The sequence below is a fragment of the Diplotaxodon limnothrissa genome, linkage group LG6, assembly GCF_057381915.1.
Source record: "Diplotaxodon limnothrissa isolate DT_005_m linkage group LG6, D_limnothrissa_male_GT1.1, whole genome shotgun sequence".
Lineage (NCBI taxonomy): Eukaryota > Metazoa > Chordata > Actinopteri > Cichliformes > Cichlidae > Diplotaxodon > Diplotaxodon limnothrissa.
Window position 1 is genome coordinate 33,845,163 of NC_140601.1, and position 21,720 is coordinate 33,866,882.

Below are 21,720 nucleotides of genomic sequence, written 5' to 3' on the forward strand. Positions count from 1 at the left end.
AGAAAGTCAAAGAGATTAAAGGAAAAAAATGTTTAAACAAGAAAAAAAAACACATTAAAGTCAGATATCATAAGCATCATGACACCATAATAGACATACAATAGTTTACAATTTTCAGAACTTGATGTTTTAACACTTACCTTGACTAAAAAGTAACATGAAGGCATATGAGAACAACTTTGCAGTACATCACCAGACTGTAGTCCATAAATCTCTGTACCTGCTTACTGTGCTTTCCATCATCACACTGCAAAATGTAGCATTTATTGTTACAGCTGTGTGGTTTTTGGTTTTAAATGAGATTTATTTTTCATGGTGCTATTTTGCCTGTTTTGAATAAATATTGTAATGTATTGCAAATGTATTGTCATGTACAGTTTTATATTACCTCTCTGGAATAATGTTCTTAAGGTCTCTAATTTATGCAGAATTTTAATGTACTTTTGAGTTGAAAGCTGTTTGTATTGTTAATTTTATTATGATAACTATCTCCACTTTGTTTGTTCTTTACCTGTTTAACATTGGGAACAACAGACGAGATCTGGTTGTACCACAGTATTGCGTCAGTACTTGGTAATGGTAGTGAAAGAATAAATGTCAGATTGAAAACTGTCATTTGAGGCATTATTATTTGACCGCAGACATTTATAATGCAGAAAGCAGAGAATAATTGGGCCGTGTTTAAGGATATAATAATAATTAAGCAGAGTTGATGTTACAGTTTCTGTAGAAGGTTTGGAGAATTGCCTAATAGGCTAAAAGAGATTCTTGAAGTTCATGCAGTGCCTTATGCGAGTCTAACCAAGTTGCTTCAGCTTCTTCAGCAGATTTTAAAAAGATCTAAGATGATTAAAGTTGCTGGGTTTCCCATCCTTTTCCTGGGAGCGTGAGCTAAGCGGCGTTTTATTGTTGTTTCCACCATATTTCCACTGAGGAATACATAGAAACACTGGAAATTCTCACAGTTACCCTCTGTCACATTACATAGGCTATGCTTTAAATAAATGACTCACTTTGGCCTTTTTTCTTTCCATTTTATGAGCTGGTGCCATATAAAACTATATAAATAAAGTGGTAAATTAAAATCAAATACAAAGTCGGTAAAGGTGACATAAACATGATGCAAATCTGCATTGCAGATTGTGACTGCATCTGGGGTGGTAGTGCATCAGCAGGCTGTAGACACTCCTTCCATTTATTCATTTTCTTCAACTTATCCGATTCAGGGTCACGGGGGGCTGGAGCATATCCCAGCCGTCATAGGGGGGGGGCCAAGTAGGGCAAACCCAATGTGTTGCAGGGATCACAGAGAGACAGACAACCATTTGCACTTATGTCTAATTTAGAATTTGTTATTATGAAATAAGGTTATTAGAAAATAACATAACGTCTTTAAACTGTGGGAGGAAGCCAGGAGACCAAGAGAGAACCTACACAGGCACAGGGAGAACATACAAACTCCACACATAAGGACCCCAGCCAGCCAGTAGATTCAAACCTAGAGGCTTAACACAGCGGTCCCCAACCTTTTTTGCGCCACGGACCAGTTTGTGTCCGACAACATTTTCACAGACTGGGCTTTAAGGTGTTGCGGATAAATACAACAAAATACAACCGGTATCAAAAAAAGAAGATTTATTCATAACACGGAAAGAGACCCAGGAAACCAAGTTAATGAAAAAAATAACGCTAAAGATAAGATAATAAGATAACCTTTATTAGTCCCACACGTGGGAAATTTGTTTCCCCACGTGTAAAAACCGATAAAAAAAAAAACCCTGTTAAAACCGATAAAAACCCTGAAAACCATTCATTTCACACCCAAGCTCAACTCTCGCGGCCCGGTACCAAACAACTCACGACCCAGTACCGGTCCATGGCCCGGGGGTTGAGGACCGCTTCCTTAACACACTGAAGCAATAGTGCTAACACGACTGTGTTGCCGGCATTTGTCATTTTCAATCAATTCAGTGAGTCAGCTCAGTGGAGTGGGGGGATTGGTAAAGGTCTGATAAAGGTCTGAATCCAGGTAAATTAGATCTGTAAGTTTTAGAAAATTTGAAAACAAAAAATAACTCCCTGAACAAGTCATTTCAGTGTCTGTGGCTCCAATGTCTGGACCTGTTATTAAGACCTTCACGTGTTTATTATCATACAACCCATTTGTTCCATGAAACCAAGACACTACTTTGACTTTTTCAATGTATGTGGTTCTTGACATCAAAGCAAATTACCATTCTGTTATCATTGTATTATTTTATTTAATGCCTGCTTATTTCTACTGCCTTCATATGGCTATAGCTCATGAGGTAGAGCAGGTCATCTACTAATCAAAAGGTTGGTAGTTTGAGCCCTGTCTGCTCCAGTCTGTAACCAACTATCCCTGGGTAAGATATTAACTGCAAGTTGCTCTCTGATGCATCCAGATCAGTGTAGTTGTTCAATAGAAACAATGGTAGCACTTTCTATTACAGCTCGGTAATAAAGCAGTAATAGTAGGATAACAAGGGGGAAACAAGAGGGTAATAATGTGGTAATTATCACTCGTAGATTACTTAATTTAATAGACTACTCATACGATAAAAACATCGAAACCATAATATTATCTCTAGATGCAGAAAAAGCATTTGACAGAGTTAATTGGAAATTTTTATTCGCAACTTTACACAAATTTGGTTTTGGAAACTCTTTCATAAACTGGATAAGAATATTATACAATTCCCCAACGGCTCGTATCAGAACAAATGACCAGACATCCTCCAGCTTCTGTCTCCTGAGGGGCACCAGACAGGGATGCCCACTCTCCCCTTCACTTTTTGCAATTTTTATCGAACCTCTAGCAGCAGCATTTAGACAGGCTACAACAATTAAGGGCATAAAATGTAAGAACATAGAACATAAAATCAGTCTCTATGCGGATGATGTGTTGCTTTTTCTGCAAAACACACAAACCAACCTCTCTGAAGTAATTACTTTAATAAACTGGTTTTCAAGAGTTTCAGATTATTCAATTAACTGGCCAAAATCTACAGTTCTCCCCATTAACTGCTCCTTCCATAATTCTTCCTCTGCCCCACTGCAATCCGGAAATATTAAATATTTAGGTATTAATGTCTCTCCTAAGCTTTCAGACTTAACTAAACTAAACCACATCCCACTTCTAAAGAAAGTAGAAGGCGATCTGACTAGATGGAAATCTTTACCCATATCACTCATGGGAAGGGTCGCCACTATAAAAATGATGATCTTGCCAAAAATAAATTACTTATTTTTGATGATCCCTAACAAACCATCACAAGATTGGTTCAGATCTCTGGATTCATATATTTCCAAATTCCTTTGGAAAGATAAACCCCCGCGTATTAGCTTAAAAACGCTACAAAGAACCAAGGATAGAGGAGGATTAGATCTACCTAATTTTCACCAATACTTCTTAGCCAACAGGCTTCAGTTCATCTCAGAATGGTTAAAACATACCTTCTTAGTTGAGCCCTGGCTAGATGTTGAACAGGCACTATGCAAGGATCTAGAGATTTCAGACCTACCATTTATTAGCTCAAACATCAAAAGACATGAATGCTTTAAAAGTATCAACATCAGCTTTTCTCTAACAGCATGGTGGGAGTTTCTAAAAATAACGGAGTCTTCATTAATCCCATGCAAACGTACACCTATCTGGAATAACCCTGACATATTACAAAACAATAATATGATTAATTTCCCAGAATGGAGTTGTAAAGGAATTAAATACTTAGAACATATATTAGAGGGAACAGAATTTATTCCATTTGACAGACTAGTTGAACAATATGGGATCAACAAGACAAGGTTTTTAGAATATCAACAAATTAAATCCATAGTAAAAAAGAAATTTAACCTCAGTCAAGTTGAATTACAAACACCACTAAGTGCGGCACATTTTCTTACTCTTAAATCCCCCAAATTATTATCTAAAATATACAGAACACTTTCTAAATTAGATGAATCAATATCCCTTCCTACTGCAAAGTGGGAAGCAGATTTATCAGTCAACCTAGACCAAAACTTCTGGTCTCAGATTTGCTTAAAAACTTTCAAATTGATTAAAAATCCCAGTCTGCAATTAATACAATACAAAATACTTCATAGAGTGCACTATACAGGTCATCGGATGTTCAAGATGGGCTTTACATCTTCCAACAACTGCTCACACTGTCAAGGCAATACACCAGACAATTACATCCACGCTCTTTGGTTCTGTCCACCAGTGCAAAAGTTTTGGCGCGAGATATGTGAAGACTTATCAAAGTGTCTGAAATGTAACATTCCAACTTCCCCCTTAGTGTGTCTACTGGGCAGCTTAGATAATGTCACTTCAGAAAAGAATATAGCCCATATGATCTTCACTGCCCTATGCATAGCCAAGAAAACAGTCCTCATGAACTGGAAAAATAAAAATAATCTTAATTCTAACCAATATAGAAATTATCTATTAGATTACATTAGTCTTGACACAGCCTCTGCCACCACATTAGATCAATTGCTCTGGGCCCCTTTTATCAGCTCCATCACCTAGTGGGGGTGGGGGGTCATAGTTTGGTCCCGCCTTCACTGTTGTGATTGGTGAGGGGGTAGGGACAGGCTTAGGGCGTCGGGGGGTTCCCCGGAGGCATCTTCCTTGGGGGGCTCAACCCGGGGTAGCGGTCACGTCCGGTTGGGGGCTCTGTTGGCTCTCAGGTGACTGTTTCCTCGCGGCTGCGTGCAGCGGGGCTAGGGGAGGGTCTGTGCTGACGGACGTGGGTTACTGACCTGGCAACCTGACTGCCCCTGGGTGGGTCCGGGATGGGCGTGAGGTTCTGGGGGCGCTCCGTCTCTGGGCTGGGGCCCGGGCCGGGCCTCGGGGGCTTGGGTCCTGGTTGGTGTGTTGCCGGGGTTGTGGGCGGGTGGGTGCATGGGGGCCCGGCCCTGGAGCAGGGTGCCGCCGGTGCGTCGAGCCGCCTGGGGGGCTCTTCATCTGGTGGGGGGGATGGTCACATCTTGCAGGAGCTTTCTTCTCTTCAGGAACTCTCTGCGGGAGGGGGAGATACAGGAGAGGTGGAGGAAGATCTCAGCCTGGGCGTTTACCGTCTTATGTAGTCTGGAAGATGTGTGGATGGTGGGGTGGGTGCAGTTTTCTCTGTGGTGGGGTTGGGTGGACTGTCCAGGGCTCTGTGGAGCTGGAGGGCGCTACTGCACTGGGCCCCGGTCTGATGGGCCTGGGCCCCCCTTCCCTGGCGGGTCGCGGAGGGTGGGAGTGCCTACTGGGGTCAGCGGGGGAGCTGGCCCCAGGGAGGGGTTACCTGCCCCTCCCTTCCTTCCCTCCCCATCTCCAGCTGCCTCCCTCTTCCCGCTCCTCCACAACCACCCATACATGCAGGGCCTTGGAGTGGGGGTATGTCACCAGGGTGCAGAGGAGGCTACCCCCCCCCCCCCCCCCCCCCCTGTCCCCTTCTGGCTGCCTCTGCCTCAATTTTATCCCACAACTTAGACATTCACATTATTCACACTCTCATTACACATACATATAGGATCTTGGGGGTGGGCACAATCACGGAGTCCAATTTACCATCAGGGTGTATACCTCACCCCTGACGTCGTTGCCCACCTCTCAATTTTAAATACACTTAGTCATTGAGGGCTAGCAGGAGGGACTATGCGCTTACCTGCTGCTCCATGGCAGGTAGCTCCATGCCCTCCTGGGTTTTAATTGCACCTTAGAACACATATGCATCAACACTACAATGAGCGGGTGGAGGGAGGTTTGGAGTCTTCTCCCACCCCCATTCTCTGCGGCCTGCTGGAGCGGGAGGGCTAGTAGGAGGAGTTGGCCGTCCGACTGCGGTCTGGGGTGTGGGGCCTCCCTGCTGCTGCGGAGTCGGGGTGGTCTGCTTCTCCCCACCGCAGGGAAAAGGGTAACACCACCTGGGTCTGGGTGCAATTCCCCCCTCCAGGGGCAAGGGTACCTAGACCCGGTTTGTAGAGTACGCTTGGGGAGTGTGATTGTGTGTACAGCGTCTCTTTATGTCTGTCTCCACGTTGGTTGAGTGTGGAGTGAGTGCATATGAGAGCATGAGGGTGGGAATGGATGTTTGTGTCTGTGTGTGCCTGTATGTCTGTGTCTATATGTCAGGTTGGGTATCAGACGCCACCTCTCTGGGGACACCTCAGGCCCTCCAAGGTTTGGAGGCCTATCTCCACCCACCACCACTTCCCCTGCCGGTGGCGGACTCCCTCAGGTGTCGGTGTGTTGGTGGTTCTTTGTGTCTGGGGGTGGGCGTCCGGGTACACACCGGCTCACTCCTTGGCGGCCGCTTGTCGGGGCCTGGGGCCTGGGGCTCGCTCGGGCCCCTTTGGAGGTGGGGTGCCCCCGGCCTCTCGGCCTGGGGCTCGGTCACTCAGGCGCAGCTGGGGGCCGGCGGAGCTCACGGGCGCGTCACTGCAACTCCCCCTGACTTCTGCTCCGCGGCTGCTGGGCGAGCCCTCATCTGGGACTCTCCTCAGCTCTTACTGGAACAGTGGCGCGGCTGCCCCTCTGTTGGTCTTCCATGGTCTCTTGTGTTCTGGGGGCCTCTGGATGTCTGGAGTTTTGATCTCCTCCATACCCGCTTCACACCCTGGAGGACGGGGCTGTGGCCCCCCCACACTCCCTAGCAGATCATTACATGGAGAAACCTTTGGAATGCAAGCATGCTGATCCACACAGGTATGCACACATGGGTATTCACAGACGCGGACTAAAGCTTTCTTGGCTGCTACCTCAAAGCACACTGTGCGCTGTCTATCTTGCGTGCTGCACAATATCGTTTATTATTTAGTAAATATTGATATCTATGGCTAGCTAGTTTATTGTGATGGTGCTTTGTTTTCTCTATTATTATGTTGCTCTTTGTTGTTTGCTGTCTCCTCTGTTTGTTTTTTTTTGTTTGTTTGTTTTTTTCTCCATACAGGTGACCCAGGAGTTCTTTTTTTTTTTTTTCTCTCTCTCTCTTCCCCCCCCTTCTCACCGTCTCTTCTCCCCTTTGGTTTTCTTTCTTTCTCTCCCCCTCTTTCTCTCATTCATTCCCCCTGTCCTATTTATTTAAAAAAAAAAAAAAAAAAAAAAAAAAAAAAAATGACAAAGGATGAACTGAAGCTCTGCCATCACGTAATGTCGCATACTGCTGTTTCTGATGTCATTTAAAAAAAAAAAAAAAAAAAAATAAAAAATAATAAAAAATAATAAAAAATAATGTGGTAATTATCACCACAGAAATTACCCGAGATATTTCCAGGTAATAATCACACTTCCTTAAGTTAGCTTTAATAGGTTATTCATATGTTATTATAGAGAAATAGGCATTTTTGCTTTTTGCAATGCTATTTCCTCCTTATTACACATAAGACACCTCAGGTAAAAAGCCCCTAAGCTGCCTGTTGTTTCAAAATGGCACCTTAAAAACATTACTGAAATAAATCAAAAACAATGATTTTTCAGGTGTTAATGAAAACGTGTCATTGCTAAGCCAAATTTTAACAAAGGGAAGCGAGTGATGTAAGGTATGTTTGCTGACAGTGTTTGGTGCTAGGAAACCCTTCACCACCAGGGTCCTTTGCTGTGGTGGGAGATTAGATTACTTCTTAATTTGGACCATGTCTCACACTTCACTTGCTCCATGACATAACATGTAGCATTTCTGTGTAGAGTTGGCACTTGAAACCACTTCTTTCTCAGTTGTGGCTTGTGTTTGTGTAGTTAATCTAATGATTGTGTGTGAGGTATCCAGTTGGCTGCTCTGTGGTACATCACCCCCTCGTAAAGCCACAGTAAAACATGAGATTATGGGCAGGGTTCAGATCTCACACGATGATGGTAAAGAGCAGCTACAGACTCTATATGTAGTCCAGCTGCAAGAACAACAGCACACACGGAGGTCTGTTATGAAAATGTGTCCACATTTGCACTTGGCATCAAGAAGAGCCATCTGTGCACTACGATCAAGAAACACCTGTCTATAACCAACAATGAGTGCATAAAGTCTAACAATTAATAGATGACATATCAACATAAAATAATATTTGCTATTCTTTCTTTTTTTTACATTTCACATCAGTTATAGTGCCAAAAACTGCAGTCCCATTGATGGCCACTTGAGGCTGGTTGCAGAAGCTAATCGATCCCTGTAGACTGCCCTGTTAGATTTACCAAGTTAAGTCATAAAAACAACTTTTTCAAAGCCTAAATCAAAAAATTGTTTCAATCATTGTACCTTATTGCTCCTCGAATTTTCTAAAACTTTTTCTGGTTTTCACTCATTTTCACTATATTTTTTTAAATTCGAGAAATGTATGCTTTGATTGACCTCGCCGCTCACTGTATAGACTTTACATCTTTAATGTGTTTGTGTTGTCGGTTCCTCTTGGAGCATTTTTACTACAATTATATGACATATGATACAGTCTGCTGTGAAGTAGCACCCATCTATGTTCATCTTTTATATGCAGTCTATGGTTGTCTCACTACCAGCAACTCAAAAATCACCAACCACTACAAAAGAACAAGTTCCTGCAGAAGAGATTCTTAGCTAGCGAAGAGAGTGACTGAAATAACTGATTTAATGAGCAGTTTCACCGTACCAGCTGCATATACTTAGACTGGCATGGCTCATGCATTTATTTGAACATTTCAGTACTTTAAAAGTTAAGCCAAGCCACTTATAACTCTTCAAATTAGCATTTCCATAATTTTGTGCTTATGTTCATATAATGGACAAATAGCTTTTAATACATAATATGTGTACCCAGTGCTGGGCTTGGCAAAACACCTCGAGCACATGTTTCACAAAGTGGCAGCAGTTACACAGTCTATGGTTTGAACGCTGATACCTAGAAAAGGGAACCATTAAAGTACTTCTAAGGCTGCAAGGTTATCAAATTGTGTATTATAGAGAATGGAATCACTTATCATATAACCACTTTTACACTAATGAGTCACCCATTAAATAAAAGCTTTTTTTTTTATCCTTTTTCATCCTGCCTTGGTATTCATGATTATATAGAAAAAACTATTACATGCTTTCAGATATTTTTTATCACCTTCTAAAAGAGCACATCGTAAACACCAAATGATACACTGTAAAAGGAAATTCTTCCTAATACTGAATCCTCAAACCTGCTTTACAAAAACGTCTTTCACATTATCTGCATGGATATAAATGTGTCAATACACATTCAGAAGAACTGATGTGAAAGGAAACAAATATGTAATGAGACTTTTTCTCATGCTGCAGCGCTTTAATTAGCCCACTGTGAGCCACGTGGCAGTGCCTCATTCATCCACAGCCAGTGAGCTAAACAGTTACAAAACTAACTCTCTTAGAGCAATACAGGGTCGATTTGGATGTTTAAAAGGAGGGGAACTATAAATCACAGTCATCTGCAGGACTACTTAAATTTAAGGAATAATCATTTTAAACATTTAAGTACACAGCAATCTGCTCTGTTAGTGCATGAACATTTCGACTGGCTGAAAGGGCTAAAAAAAAAATGTAAAAAATAATTAAAAATAAAAAAAACTTAATTTAGCAGCAAATTTGATTTTTGTTACAAATCTCTTGAAGAACAAATTTAAAACGCCTTCTCCACACTGGCTGAAAGTGGTGTAATTATTCACTGAGGAACTGAATGAGCTGCAGTGCCACATGGTCTGTGGTCTGCTGGGTAAAGCCTCAGAAGAGGCGTCTGCCTGCAGCTGTCAAAAAAGGGCTCTGGAGCCTGAGATATGTGTCTGAGGAAGCTGAATTATGAAAGCTGACTCTTGGGAAACCCTGTTTGATGACAGTTAGAATAAATACTGTCTCTCTTTAGTGATTACCTTTGTAAAGTTTAAAAAAAAAAAAGCTTGTCAGGAATAAAGAGACACGTTTTTCTTCGTACTGTCATTACATTTTGTCAACAAACAGAGCAAGAATGGATGGAGCTAAAAACAGGAGCTGAACTGAAAATCTTGGTAGATTTGTTTAAGTGATGCACAAAAATAGTGAGGTGCTTCAATGTCAAGGAAAATCTTTGATGACAGTTTTGCTTGTCATCGTGAAATGTCTAGACTCGTGTCTTTAAGCACACGCTCAGATTTTAACAGACGAAGTCGAGCAGTTTTTTTGTTTTTTGTTTTTTTACTGGACATACATAACAGCAGCTGCATTGAGCAAAACATTATACATAATATCGGGTATCAGTTCAAACACCGGAAACCACCTGACACGATGGCTTAAAAGTAAGTTAATACTTTGATAAAACTTAAACTGCAAACAATGCAGCATTAATTTTTAATGACACCATCTTCAATTTAATCACTCAAACTGGATAAAATCAACAATGTTGTGACACATAAAAATTTAACGAATCAACATGACTGAACTTCAGTGACATGTAACTGAAAGCGTCACGTCACTTTTATATCTTAAAACATTTAAAAACCCAAACACGGGGATGTGTACAGATAAGTATTTCAGTTAACGCGTTCGTTACTTGTTAACTGAACCATTAGCTTCAGTGCTTGACTACAGACTGTGCTTACAATACATAGAGTCCAGGTGAGTCGGTGAGTTCACAGATAATTGAAGGTGATCTGATCATGTAGCATTTTATGATGTCAGACACTGAGTGACAAAGGAAACGGTAAAAGCCTCTCAGGAAACAGTTTGAAAAAAAAAAAATCATTTCTCGGAAATATGCCTGTACGAAGGAGTGGCCAGCTAAAAAACCAGAGCATTACATGAAACAGAAATGATTTAAGCCTCTGCTGACTCAAGGAATTTAAAGGGAAAAAAAAAATAGAGGTTTGTCCAGTTACTTTCCCTCCCAAGCGTCTTCCCTCTGCTTGGCTGCCAGGCGCTTTTGTTCTGAAAGATAAATCACACGACAAACAAAAGTCTTATATTTATATCACTGTCTTTGCCGCATGAAGAGCAGTAAAGAGCTGAAGATGATTGCATATTAATCTTCACATAGAACCATACATGGCATCTGTTCCAACACCAAGTTTAGTATTTGTTCACTGATGGTAGTGCAGCAGTGAGCCTAAACTGAGAACAAAGGAGCTTTTTTTTTAGTGTGCTTTACTTCCTGACTTCCTGGACTGACTGTCATTGGATGGCCAGCGGTTGTTTTCTGGCCCTATATACTTATTTTCCATCTGTGAAAGGAAATGGTTGCTTTACTGATTATAGATTTACTGTAACCTACACAGCAATGGACGGACTTCTTTTGGCACTACATTTGAAACTTTCCACTTTCTTCAGTTAAGTATGAAAACAGCTCCCACTTGTGGTGGTAACTTTGTGATACAACTATTGGGACAGTAATTATTTGTACTTACGTCTCAGTTTAACTGAGCACCCTGTATGACCCTCACACATTAGCTACCGAATCCATAATTAGTTTAGCAACCGCCCACCCAAGATGAGACTTCAGCCCAAAAAGTAAGTGGAGACCTAAAGAAGTACAACGTACCTCTTGCTTCCTGGAGTTTCTTCCTCTCTGCCTCACGCTGCTCCTTTGTGAGGTTGCTCTTTACACCGAGGGCACCGATCACAAGCTTCCGAGCCAGTGCTGCACTCGTCTGAGGTCTCTCTTTAGCAGGCAGGAGGTAGTCTGGGGGCAAGAGGAAAGGAGGATACATATAAATGTGGGAGATACAGAACAGTTTTTAAGCGCTTTAAATGTTTAATTTGTGGTGTAATACAACCTGGATGGCACCAAAATACACTTTACAAACATCACAATAACCCCAAAACCACATCATCTTAATTAAGCCTGTAACATATGTAACTGGCTCATTCTACATATTTCCATTCATTTCTTCTTCTGCTGTCATTTTCTTTAGCTGACTGGAAGAGTACGGATCATCTCAAAGAGAGAAACTGGACCACCAATTGGTATTTCAGTGGAGAAACTGAGGAGTAAAGCAGGCAAACCAGGCATAAGTATAAACGCTGGCAACAACATCAGCTATTTGTGTAGGCTGCACCATAGGTGAGATTCAATTCAAAGTAGAAATTCAGTTTCAGTTTGAGGAAGCGACAGACACAAACCAAACCCACAGTCAAGAATGCAGAGGATCTTGAAAGACTAAATGGTAGTGTACTGGAGAATTGGATATGAAGCTAAAGGGTTTTCTCAACAAATATGGATTTGCTTTATTATTATACAAACACAAAATTATGAAAAATGACAAACACAGATATGTGCAATCGCACCTGAGCAGCTACGGGCTTTGGCCTTTGTTGCAGAGGAAGATTTGGAAAGTGGTCGCAACTTCATCAGTGGATTCTTGGATCTCAGAGCTTCACGAGCTTAAAAGGGAAAATGAACAAAATGTAATAGTCGGTGAGTTTAATATCTCCTTACAACTGAAAAATGTGTTTTTCTAACCTGAAGTCAGAAAAACGATGGCCCAAGTAACAGAGACACAATCTCAAAAAGCTCAGGAGCAAACAGCATTAAGATTGTTGGACAGGATTTTCTTTACTAAAACAATTCTACTTACAACATCGTAGCAAGATGATGAGTCATAGCAATGACACTTAATGAACAGCATAATGAACTGTAATTGCCTTAAATGTGAGGCAGAGCTTTACTTACCTGCTATGGGGCTTGAGAAAAGGCCGAGGGCATGTGTGTCATCAATCCATTTAATGTCAAATCCTCTCTTTCTGAAAAGACAGTCAGAAATCACACAAGGTAGTAAGAATATTTCACAACATGCCCTCAGAGCATTAGCTCTAAAAGGAAGACAGTGCTCCCTAAAGATGTAAAAATCATATACTTGTGCTCTTTCATAGATTTCACAACTTTTTTTGTCTTAAAGTAAACCTATTATCCTTTCCTTATTTTCTAACATATACTGTTACAATGGTACTCATCCAAATGCTCTATTAAAAAAGTTTCTTCTACTTCATCTGCATGATGTCAAGAACAGCCTGGTGGAACAGTGATCTTGGAGTGAGCACAGAAGCCCCTCTCACCTGCAGTCCCACCCAATTAGAAGAACACAGCTAGCACCAAGACAAAAAAAAAGAGCTGCAGCAGCTGGTTTCAGACAATGCTGAACTCAGGGCTGCACCAAGGCTCAGTATACGATAAAAAAAAGGATTATTTCAAACTGTGAATCATGCAAATAGATGCAGAGGTTTACTGACATCTCTGCAAATATAAAAGGACATACAGTATATAAGGCAAAAACAAAGTTTGTACAATTCTAACATGGTTAGAGACTTACTGGTAGCACTGAAACAGCTTAAGAAGGTCTTCTGTTTTGAACTCTGTAGGGAAATCGTAGATCTCTACAATATGAGATAGTTCATCCTCTGTGAGGTCAATGTCATCATCATCATCATCATCATAACTGGCTCTGTCCATGTTGTAGTAATCAAACCTAGGCTCTTGGATTGACTCCTTCTTTTTTCCTTCCTTCAAAGCCAGCTGTGCATTCAAGGCAGGCAGGAGAGAAGACAATGATGAGAAGAGAAAAAGATCTGTTTTGCATCATATTAAATAGGATTTTTTAGGTTAATTATCAGCAATGTGTATGTGAATCTGGGTGGACATTATTCTGCTTGTCACTTTTAAAAACACACTTTTTTTCGAAGGCTTTTTAGGAGTAGTACCAGAGTCTGCTTGTAGTCAGTTTTAGTCAGCTGTTGGTCACTCTTAATCTTTTATATTTTGTTAATTTTATTCATTGTATATTTTATTGTCTATTTTACTCATGTTTTAATATTTAATATACTGATTTTTTTTATCTTCTTTTTCCATTTATTTATTTTATTGGTATTTATATTTATTTCTTTGTCTGCTTAATGTATGGTTTTTAACTGTTATCTCTGTTTTATTATTGGAAAGCACTTTGGTCAACTTTGTTGTTTTTAAAGTGCTGTATAAATAAAGTTGGATTGGACTGTCTTGGGTTTTGATTATCAAAACCTAAATCAAGCTCTCACCTCTTCAAGCAGATGTGGATCCAGACAGTCTCCATCATCGTTGAACAAGGTGTCCCAGCTCTCCTCTTCCTGCTCTGCAGTATCGCCTGCCTCCACTTTGGCGGAAGACTCCCCATTAGCCTCAGCATCTAAACCCTGTAATCGGTCCTCCTTCACATCTGGCTTAACGTCGTTGTTTTGCGCTTCACCTCCATCTCCTTCTCCCCCAGCGGGCGATGGTTTATTCGCTCCTCCAGCTTTGTCCTTCTTGTTCTTGGCGTTCTTTCGTGCTTTGTCTGTGTAGCGAGGCCTGGTTTTTGGTTTAACTTCTCCCTGAGTCTGAGCTTTCTCTTTCGAGGCATGAAGTCGTTGTTTGGGGACGTACAGAGGCTGACTTGGCCTCTTTGATTGAGAGGGAGGTGTAGGTGTTGGTTGAGTTGGACCACAGTCTTCTTTAAGCTGCACATCCTCCATGGTTAAATGATGTTAAAGTATCTGGATCACGGAGGAACGAGAACATGAACATTGTCAGACCTTCGCAGATTTTCAAAACACTCTAAATTTACTTTAAAGACTTTATTAAGGAATGAAGCAGCCAGGTACGCGGCAAACTGTTCTAAATAAACAGGATTTGAATAACTAGCTTCAGTTAGCTAACTAAACTTCCTCCCGTGTAGCTTGTAAAGATATTTTTAAATGAAGAAATAAATATAAAATAAATAGCGGTTAATGTTACATTCATTCATGTTCATTTATTTTCACTCAGAATATTTAATCTGTAATTAAATCAAATAAATTTACTCTGTCGGCTTACCCGTTTATGATTTGTTTAACAACAGACTTTCGTCGCACACTTGACGCAAGCAAATCCTAGCGCAAAGCGTAGTGGGAAATTGTGTTCTTCTACAGCACTGCCGCTCCGAAATCCGGAATAACTGCCAGGTTATTAGTTCCTTTTTCCAACGAATTTTCTTTTCCTTTGTAGTTCAACGAGTTTCCCCAAAAGAAATGGTAAATATACTATCTACCGAATCCATCTTTTCTGTGCCATCGTTTAACATAAACTACAAACAAACCAAACCCTTGGGTGCAAGAGACACGTGCACAGAAATTCAGCTCAGCCATTGGTCACCATCTTCATCGGTCAGATAGTTCTTCGCTGATTGGACAGTATTCTCCGCGTTACACAAGGTGTTTCGTAAATTTGTAATTTATGAAACTTATTTGTGTAATAGAGGCGTTGACAAGCTCGCTTCACAACTATAAACACATCATCTTCACTGCAGGAGACGCATTTTCTCCTCCACACCTTGATACGGTAAGACGGTATTGCCATAATGAAGGGAATGAATTCTTGCTCACGCCTCTGCTTTGCACAAAATGGGGAAAAGGCTTCATCCATGTTTTTATTAAAATCAGTGAATTGCATGTCATTACGCTGGAGGAAAAACAAGTCAGAAATACAGAAAATGTATTTGCTGGAGAGCATTAATAACATATTAGTAGTTTTTGCGTTTTGTGTTTTTTAACGTCTTGAAATTTTATAGCTTTCTTAAAGGATTTAAAGGCTTTTGGTTGGTAGATTTAGACAGAAACACTCCACGTTTAAAACAATGTCTGGTGGTTATGTTTTTGTTTTTCTTCTTTCTTTTAACGTACTTATTTGATCGCTTTCGATCAATTCGGATAATTCTATTTTCATATTTAGTTTCAATTGTTAAGAAATGTTGTTTTGTTTTGTATTATAATTCTCAGTTTCAGATGTTTCTTGCAAGTTTTGTTCAAAACAAGATATCTTCCTGACTTCCGTGTCTCGCCAGGTTGGAATAATGTGGGGTTCGGGTCTGCTGCTCCTACTAGTGACACTCTGGCATCACTCCCATGCCCAAAACCTGAATCCCATGCTTCAGGTTGTTACACAGACCATGCTTCCCCCTGACAATCTGCACAATCCCACACAACTCAACTATGGGATGGCTGTGACAGATGTGGATGGTGATGGTGACCTGGAAGTGGTGGTGGCAGGGTAAGTGTGAGTGTTAGTGTATTACCATGTGTGAGGATTTTTATGCAGAAATTTGTGATAAAAAAATAAATCAAAATCACGTTTTCTCTCAGGTACAACGGGCCCAACCTGGTGCTGAAGTATGACAGGACTCAGAAAAAGCTGGTAAACATTGCTGTTGATGACAGTAACTCTCCATACTATGCTCTGAGAGACCAGGCAGGAAATGCTATTGGAGTTGCTGCCTGCGATGTGGATGGAGATGGACGAGAAGAAATCTATTTTCTTAATACAAACAATGCCTACTCTGGTAAATATGATATTGCAAAGTCATCCTGAAATTAAAGTGTCATCAAAGTAATTTGAGGGAACCAAATAATTTTTCTTTCTCTGTCAAGGACGAGCAACATACACTGACAAGCTCTTCAAGTTTCGTAATGGCCGCTTTGAAGATCTGCTCAACGATGAGCTGAATGTACGTCGTGGTGTTGCTAATCGGATGGCGGGACGTTCAGTCGCATGTGTTGATAGAAAGGTGAGTGAACCCACCTATTTCTTCTATCTCATTGCATTTGAGTACATTATACGTTATTCTAAGTTACCGATGTTTCTGTGCAGGGAACAGGCCGTTACTCAGTCTACGTGGCGAACTACGCCAGTGGAAATGTTGGCCCCCACGCTCTCTTAGAAATGGACGAGGCTGCCAGTGATGTGAGCAAGGGCATCATCGCGCTGTCTGACGTAGCTGCTGAGGCCGGAGTCAACAGGTACACAGGTGAGATGTCACAGTGTTTACCTGAAACATGGGATTTTTTTTTTTGATTTTTTTTTTTTTGAAGTTGTCAAAAACAACTGAAAGCTTCACTGTTGGCTCGTTGGTCAGGTGGTCGCGGTGTGGTCGTTGGACCAATCCTGAGCGAGTCGAGGTCTGATGTGTTCTGTGACAATGAAAATGGACCTAACTTCCTGTTCAAGAATAATGGAAATGGGGCTTTTGTTGACATGGCAACACAGGCAGGTGAGAATGAAGTGGTAAGGGAACATGAAGCCTAACTCAGTAGTACTTTCTGCAGTCTGTCCTTCAACTTATGGTTTCATATCAGGTATTCTTTGTCTCATCTCACTCTTCCATTATTTGGTTTCTAATTTTAAATTTATTTACTTTTTTATTATTATATTATTATTATATATTATATTATTCATTTACCCTGTGAATGCCAGCTAGGAGGAACCTTTGTTTCGCTTTTCTGAACTGAATGGCTTGTGTCATATTTCAGGCCAGCTTATAGAACAAAATGCCTGAGTGTGCATCAGAAGTTAGTGGGGGTGGTCTCTGTTTATGCAGCAACCTTTGGAAAAAACCAGAAATTATAATAATAATAATAATAATGGATTGCATTTATTTAGCGCTTTTCGGGGCCCTCAAAGCGCTTTACAATTCCACTATTCATTCACTCTCACATTCACACACTGGTGGAGGCAAGCTACAGTTGTAGCCACAGCTGCCCTGGGGCAGACTGACAGAAGCGAGGCTGCCATATTGCGCCATCGGCCCCTCTGACCATTACCAGTAGGCAGCAGGTGAAGTGTCTTGCCCAAGGACACAACGACCGAGACTGTCCAAGCCGGGGCTCGAACCGGCAACCTTCCGGTTACAAGACGAACTGCCAACCACAATCGATATAGTCATCAAACTACATCTTTATTGATATGATGTGATTTATATATGATTTGTAGAGTTACCAAGAGATTAGAAATATTTGGAGGCTTTTATGTTTGACTGTTTATTTATCCATCAATCCTCTACTGCTTATCTGGGTTTGGGTCATAGGGGTAGCAGTCTAAGTAGAGAAGCCCAGATTTCCACCTGGCCACTTCTACCAGGTATGTAGAAATTTAGATTGACTGGTAAATTGACAGCTTCGCTTTTACACTCAGCTCTCTCCTTACCACAACAGGTTGTAGCAGGTGATGCCCTGTTTGATTTTAATCAGTCTATTTGCTTAGCTTACTATAACATTTGCTGGCTGTCTGGTAGGCTCATAAGGATAACACCTCATGAAGTAACACAGCCTGTCATGTGAATATTAATCAAACACAAGTGAAAATGCTAACTGGTGAGTTTAAGACATTCAGGTATGTGGAGCGTCTTACTGTTATTGAGCCAGGCTGATTTATCCCCCCAGAATCCAGTCCTTATGCTAAACTAATCTAGCAGTCTCCTGGATGTAGCACTAAATATAAGAGACATATGAAGGTCCTCTGATCACTTTTACTTAGTTTTTTTTTATTGTACAAAATTGGATTAGTTGCTTTTAACACTGTGCCCATGCAAACAGGTGTGGAGGACCAATACCAGCATGGCAGAGGAGTAGCACTGGCTGACTTCAATGGAGATGGAAAGACAGACATTGTTTATGGCAACTGGAACGGCCCACACAGACTTTTCCTGCAGCGCAGCGATTCCAGTTTCCAGGTAAGAGAGGAGTGACAAAATTGGCAAAAACAAAAGGTTTTAATAAAGTGTATCTTGAGAGAAGTACAATTTTCTTTGCAGAATATTGCTACTGGAAGATTTGCTGAAGCCTCACCTATTCGCACAGTCATTGCTGCTGACTTTGATAATGACAAGGAGTTGGAGGTGTTCTTTAACAATATTGCCTACAGAGGAAATGCTCCCAATAGGCTGTTCAGGTTAGATTTCATGTATTTGTTAAATTTCCAATGAAATGTCTTTGTTAATTAAAAAATAACTGTTACTAGATTTATTTATTTTTTTGGCTGTTTCCTTTTTTGCAGGGTCTCAAGGAGGACTAATGCAGACCCTTTGATCCAGGAACTTAATGTGGGAGATGCTGAAGAGCCACAAGGGAGAGGAACAGGTCTGTAAACTCTTAATATCAGAGCACATTTTGTGCTGTTTTTCCTATGCATTTAACCGGCACGGTACATCTTAATGGATATCCGTTTAAAAATCTAACATATATTAAGTTGCCAATTCTTTTAGATGTGTAGTCCCAGGCAATACAGACACAAAATAGTGATATACAGATGTTTTTTTTCTAAAATATTACAATCAATTGAGAATGATTTTTATGGCTTTCTTGAAAAGTGACTCTATTGAAGTGTTGTTTCACCTGGTAACAAAACAATAATCAATATGTGAAAATATTAGAGAACATCCTAGCCGGTTAAAATATATTGAGGTTGCCTGAACTGCCTCTGTGTTTGGATGAGCCTCAGAAATATAACTGTCAGGGAGACTCCCCATTGACATTGATGTGTAGGTCAGTTCAGTGAAAGCACTCTGTGTGTTCTGGACAGGTGGTACTGTGACTGACTTGGATGGGGATGGACAGCTGGACCTGCTGTTGGCACACGGGGAGAGCGCCCAGCAGCCAATCTCTGTCTTTAAGGTCACGCAGGTGGGTGTGCGTGTGTGTATTTGTCGGGTGGAGTTTGTTTGTTTTTCTTTTTACTAACAGCCTAATGATATACCTACTAACTGGTCTTCTTATTATTAGTTAGCGAATAATAATCCATGAACATCCTTGTTGCTAGGGATCATCCAATAACTGGCTGCGGGTCATTCCTCGCACCCAGTTTGGGTCTTTCGCCCGGGGTGCCAAGGTGACAGTCTTCACCAGTCAGAGTGGAGCTCACACGCGCATCATTGATGGAGGCTCTGGATATCTATGTGAGATGGAGCCAGTCGCCCACTTTGGTTTAGGTGATTTCCTTTTAAATGTTGTAGACACTGAAAAAACAGCAGACACCTCACAAGTAAACACTAGAGCAGATTGTTGGCCAAACAGCTTTTTTTTTGTGATCGTGCATCTATCCTGTCAAACACTAGAACTCAGTATGTGTGCCTTTGTCATTGGTGTTTTTAGACATCTCAGCTAAACAATAGTATCCCTGATATTTTTTTACTTTAAACCAGATACTGGTGTTATAACTAATGGCTGGTAAAAGTTTACAAATTTTGGGATATAAGCTAATGTCCTTTCTTGCTAAAATTAAGATGAGATGCTCTCACATCAGTCTGTAAAACATAGTTTGATAGTCAGGAGGCAGGTAGCATCCCAGCAGATATTTTTAAATCTAATCCCAAAATACAAATTTGTACTTGTAAAATGTAACGTAGTATTGTGTCTTGTACTCATGACTCCCAGGAAATGATGAGGTGAAGGTGCTCGAGGTCTCCTGGCCAGACAGCACTAGTTTTACTCGAGCTCTTCAGGCTGGTGAAATGAACTCTGTGTTGGAAGTCACCTATCCCAAAGAAGGGGAAACCACTGAGCTTGCCAATGACACGCAGGTACACAGCCCGAATTCCCAGCATGAATTATGAACACGCCTTTTTTTCTGTTAGTGGAGCAGTGAATTGAACAACACCAAAGCCTTAATCTCTCTCTCTCTCTGGTTAGTTTAATTATAAGATATTTTACTCCTACCTTTCAAAAAATAAAAGTAAATTGTTTTTAAAACGTCTCAGAATCAGCTTATTTGGTTTGGATAAAAACCTTTTCCTCTATTTTTTTCTTTTCTTTTTAGTGTGGTAACGGCTTTACTGTCAGGAATGGACGCTGTGCAGGTGAGCAAGTCTTAAAGATTCATAAAATAATCCAAAACAAGATATTATTTTATTTTTAATTGAATGTTTATTTTTCTACAGGTCTTTAAAGAGAATCACATGAAATGCAATAAAGGATTTTTGTGGTTTACAATAATGTTACAGAAAAAAAAATGTCTTTTGCTTTGGTTTTTAAAAGGGAGAGCTGGTTGTTTTTCTTTACTCTGTGAGCAGATTTATTTCATTTTCCTTTTTTTAAGATTTCTTTTCTCTTTTATGGCTTTAAATGAAGTGAATAAACTTGTTCCTATCAATACACCGGCTCTTTCAAATTATTTCATAGCTCAAAAGTCAGTCTTAACTGTTCTAGTACTCACATTTTAATCCTCCAGTCTCAGCATTACCCCTGCTACCCTGAGAGTAACAAATGCAAGGAAGTGTTTCCTGCGTGACTTAAGAGATGCTGAATTTGCACTAAAAACGTGCTGAAACAGAACAAGACACACGAACTGTGGCTGACACAGAGTAACTGAAAGTATTTAGTGCAAACCACAAAGGTTACCCTGAGTTCCCCAATTTTCCCCACTTGTACCTGTCCTCGTCTTCACACGTGGATGACCAAGTCTTCATTTTTAGTCATTCTGTTTGTTTAGTATTAATCTGATGTCTGCTTGTCTGTCTCGTCCTCCCTCACTGTTACTCTCCTCTGTTCTCTCCACCCATGCAGCATTGGCTCCATTTTATGATGGTGTTCGATCTTCGGTCTCCATGTTTGAAGCCTCCTGGTTTAAGACAGTTTTATTACAATGTGTTTTATTCCTGTCTGCAGTATCAGAAATGAAGTGAGACTAGTCTTCAGGGAAAAGACAACCTCTATCCAGCGCTGGTCACCTGGATCTAACACCTGCTAGAACAAATTACTGTGACATGCATGGAGCATGTCCATCCTGAACTTTGCTTGTTTGTTTTGATGAGCTGGCTGCATGTGGAAGCTGTAGTGCCAAATAACCAGTTAGTGCATGCAGGCATGAGGAATTTGTAACAAAATAAGCAATACGCTTAAATTGTTAAGTAATTTTTTTAAGGCAGGTTTTTTTTGTTACCTCTGTGCTACTTAGGTATCGGTGACTGCTAGCAGTGTCCACAATACCACGGCCCTGAGT

General features: G+C 40.8%; 2 protein-coding genes across 2 annotated transcripts; one reads left to right on the plus strand and one right to left on the minus strand.

The window, feature by feature from the left end:
- Positions 1-10,178: 10,178 nt before the first annotated feature.
- r3hcc1l (R3H domain and coiled-coil containing 1-like) lies at positions 10,179-14,851 on the minus strand. Its single transcript, XM_085356236.1, has 7 exons — positions 14,791-14,851; positions 13,998-14,471; positions 13,277-13,479; positions 12,640-12,710; positions 12,255-12,350; positions 11,509-11,649; positions 10,179-10,898 (listed from the first exon to the last, which is right to left on the minus strand). The coding sequence occupies exons 2-7, from the start codon at positions 14,448-14,450 to the stop codon at positions 10,846-10,848; spliced, it is 1,017 nt and encodes a 338-aa protein (XP_085212362.1). The 5' UTR covers positions 14,451-14,471; positions 14,791-14,851; the 3' UTR covers positions 10,179-10,845.
- A 338-nt stretch (positions 14,852-15,189) lies between these two features.
- Positions 15,190-21,403, plus strand: crtac1a (cartilage acidic protein 1a). Its single transcript, XM_085356237.1, has 14 exons — positions 15,190-15,294; positions 15,797-16,002; positions 16,095-16,291; positions 16,380-16,516; positions 16,600-16,756; positions 16,865-16,999; positions 18,321-18,457; positions 18,539-18,675; positions 18,781-18,863; positions 19,306-19,406; positions 19,543-19,711; positions 20,157-20,302; positions 20,539-20,578; positions 21,285-21,403. The coding sequence occupies exons 1-14, from the start codon at positions 15,190-15,192 to the stop codon at positions 21,401-21,403; spliced, it is 1,869 nt and encodes a 622-aa protein (XP_085212363.1).
- Positions 21,404-21,720: the final 317 nt, after the last annotated feature.